We start from the raw sequence: 1,849 nt of genomic DNA, 5'->3' as shown, positions 1-1,849 counted from the left end.
TACTCATTTTGAGCCAATATATTTTTATGTTAGAATGAAGGAGTAGTTTGAGACACACTATACGAGATTTGAAAACAAGCATGTATATTATTGCAGTGAGACTACGCTCATGTACAAGTGTGTATATTATTGCATTGAGACTACAATCATGTAGAGTGTCTACCAGGAAGTGATTATTGTGCGGTTGTAGCACGCATGTAAGAGGCGTGGCTTATTGTATCTTAGTACTTAATCTGACACTAACTATGTGGGTATTACAATGCTATGATTCACCGTACATATATATCAAGCAGAGGGAACCCCCACAAGACTACCATTCAGGATCCAATGACACACGGGAGTCTCTCCTCGTGTCACACCCAATGCCTTCAACACAAGGTGATCCTTTGGCCAAGCACTTGTATCCATATTGCAAGCAACTATGGCATGTACCACATCCTTGCCCTTCTTGTTGGAGTCCACAAGCATCACCTCCACATCGTATACTTTAGTTGGGAATAGATAGCGGCACGAATGCAACTCGAATGGGAACATTAACTTCTGGCAAATTACAGCTGCATCGCTTTCGTTGTTGAGATCCTTGATGGAGAGTATTCTTGCCATAGAATGCGGTGCAACGTCCGAGGTGAGAAGCGTGAAGGAGCGAGTGCGAAGCTTGGTGGTAATGAGCTTCAACATGGATTCGAGGGAGGCTGGGCAGAAGGTTTTGGAAGGACTGGAGGAATGAAGAGCACACTGCTCAAGGGAGGAATGCATGGCTTCAGCCATGGTTGAGTTGGCGGAGATGTCAAAGTCGAGGAGCAGGCGGGAGAGGTGGGATGGTGAGAGGGGGCGAAGCACCTTGGCAATGGGGTCAGGGATGAAGGAACGAGAGGGGACAGGATTTCGAAGGTCTGGAAGGGATATGGTGGATCCTGTAGAGAGTTGATGATAGAGGAAGAAAAGGTGAACAACATCAGGTGCATTTTCGTCAAAACAACAAAGAAAGCAACAACAATCACAAAAGTCGATATGCCCCCTTGCCGGAAGCTCCGATTGACATAGAAGTTTAGCTTCGCTGCAAAATGTTTGCGCAGAATGGGTGAGAGATCTTGAATTGGCTAATTGATTGACCCATTTCTGTGTCTGCTCGGTATCCAATGGTGACTCCAAGACTGCAAGCCAAGGTGGGATTTGCTGCTTGTATTCATCCTTGAGCGAGTAGACGCTTTCCTGCATGAATGCATGCAATCTCTTGTATGACTAAGCAAAACACACAGACACACACACACCCCCTTCCACACACACAAAATTTGACAACGACATTGGTAGTCGAGTACGTAGACGCAACCCGATAGCATTAATAAGCAACAACAACAGTGTATAATTACCATTAACAATGAGCACCCCCCAAGACAAAGCGCGAGTAAGAGATTCCATGAATTCGCCATAACGGCTTGGCTCCGTCCTCCTATGCCTTTCTTCGTGTGTAGCTTAGAACAAGGTGACAGAGGGGATAGGGCAAAAGAGGTCAATGGATGGCTAAAACAACACAAGCACAAAGTAAGGAAGATGGAGGCAGTGAGGATAGCGCATGGGTATTTAACATCAAAAGCAAGAGATGGGAGATGAATGAATATCACAACCTCTTTATAGCATGAATGGGAAGGTGGAGGTTGCAATTTCGAGGACTAAAATGATAATAATAATGGAATTCTACATGACAAAATAGTATAGGAGACAAAATTTCAATTGACAAAACAATATAGGAGCCAAATTTTCAATTGATAGACAATTCGTGGGTGAACATCCCAAAGATATCAATCTTAAAGATTTCACATTGCATAGTGGAGTCTTTGCTAGGAGAACC

General features: G+C 44.1%; 1 protein-coding gene across 1 annotated transcript; it reads right to left on the bottom strand.

Moving 5' to 3' along the window:
* Positions 1 to 285: 285 nt before the first annotated feature.
* LOC147884129 (BURP domain-containing protein 16-like) lies at positions 286 to 1,430 on the bottom strand. Its single transcript, XM_087398153.1, has 2 exons — positions 1,371 to 1,430; positions 286 to 1,212 (listed from the first exon to the last, which is right to left on the bottom strand). Exons 1-2 carry the CDS (start codon positions 1,428 to 1,430, stop codon positions 286 to 288), a joined length of 987 nt encoding a protein of 328 aa, XP_087254279.1.
* Positions 1,431 to 1,849: the final 419 nt, after the last annotated feature.

The sequence above is a fragment of the Dipteris shenzhenensis genome, chromosome 27 (assembly GCF_047967505.1).
Source record: "Dipteris shenzhenensis isolate YYH24624 ecotype China chromosome 27, Dip_SZ_1.0, whole genome shotgun sequence".
Classification (NCBI taxonomy): domain Eukaryota; kingdom Viridiplantae; phylum Streptophyta; class Polypodiopsida; order Gleicheniales; family Dipteridaceae; genus Dipteris; species Dipteris shenzhenensis.
This window is presented reverse-complemented; position numbering and strand designations above follow the sequence as displayed.

Bases quoted from the DNA above. Each gene is read 5' to 3' on its own strand.
- LOC147884129 (XM_087398153.1), bottom strand. From the start codon at position 1,430: ATGGCGAATTCATGGAATCTCTTACTCGCGCTTTGTCTTGGGGGGTGC. The intron at 1,213-1,370 runs GTAATTATACAC...GCATTCATGCAG, and splicing joins GGGGGTGCTCATTGTTAATG to GAAAGCGTCTACTCGCTCAA.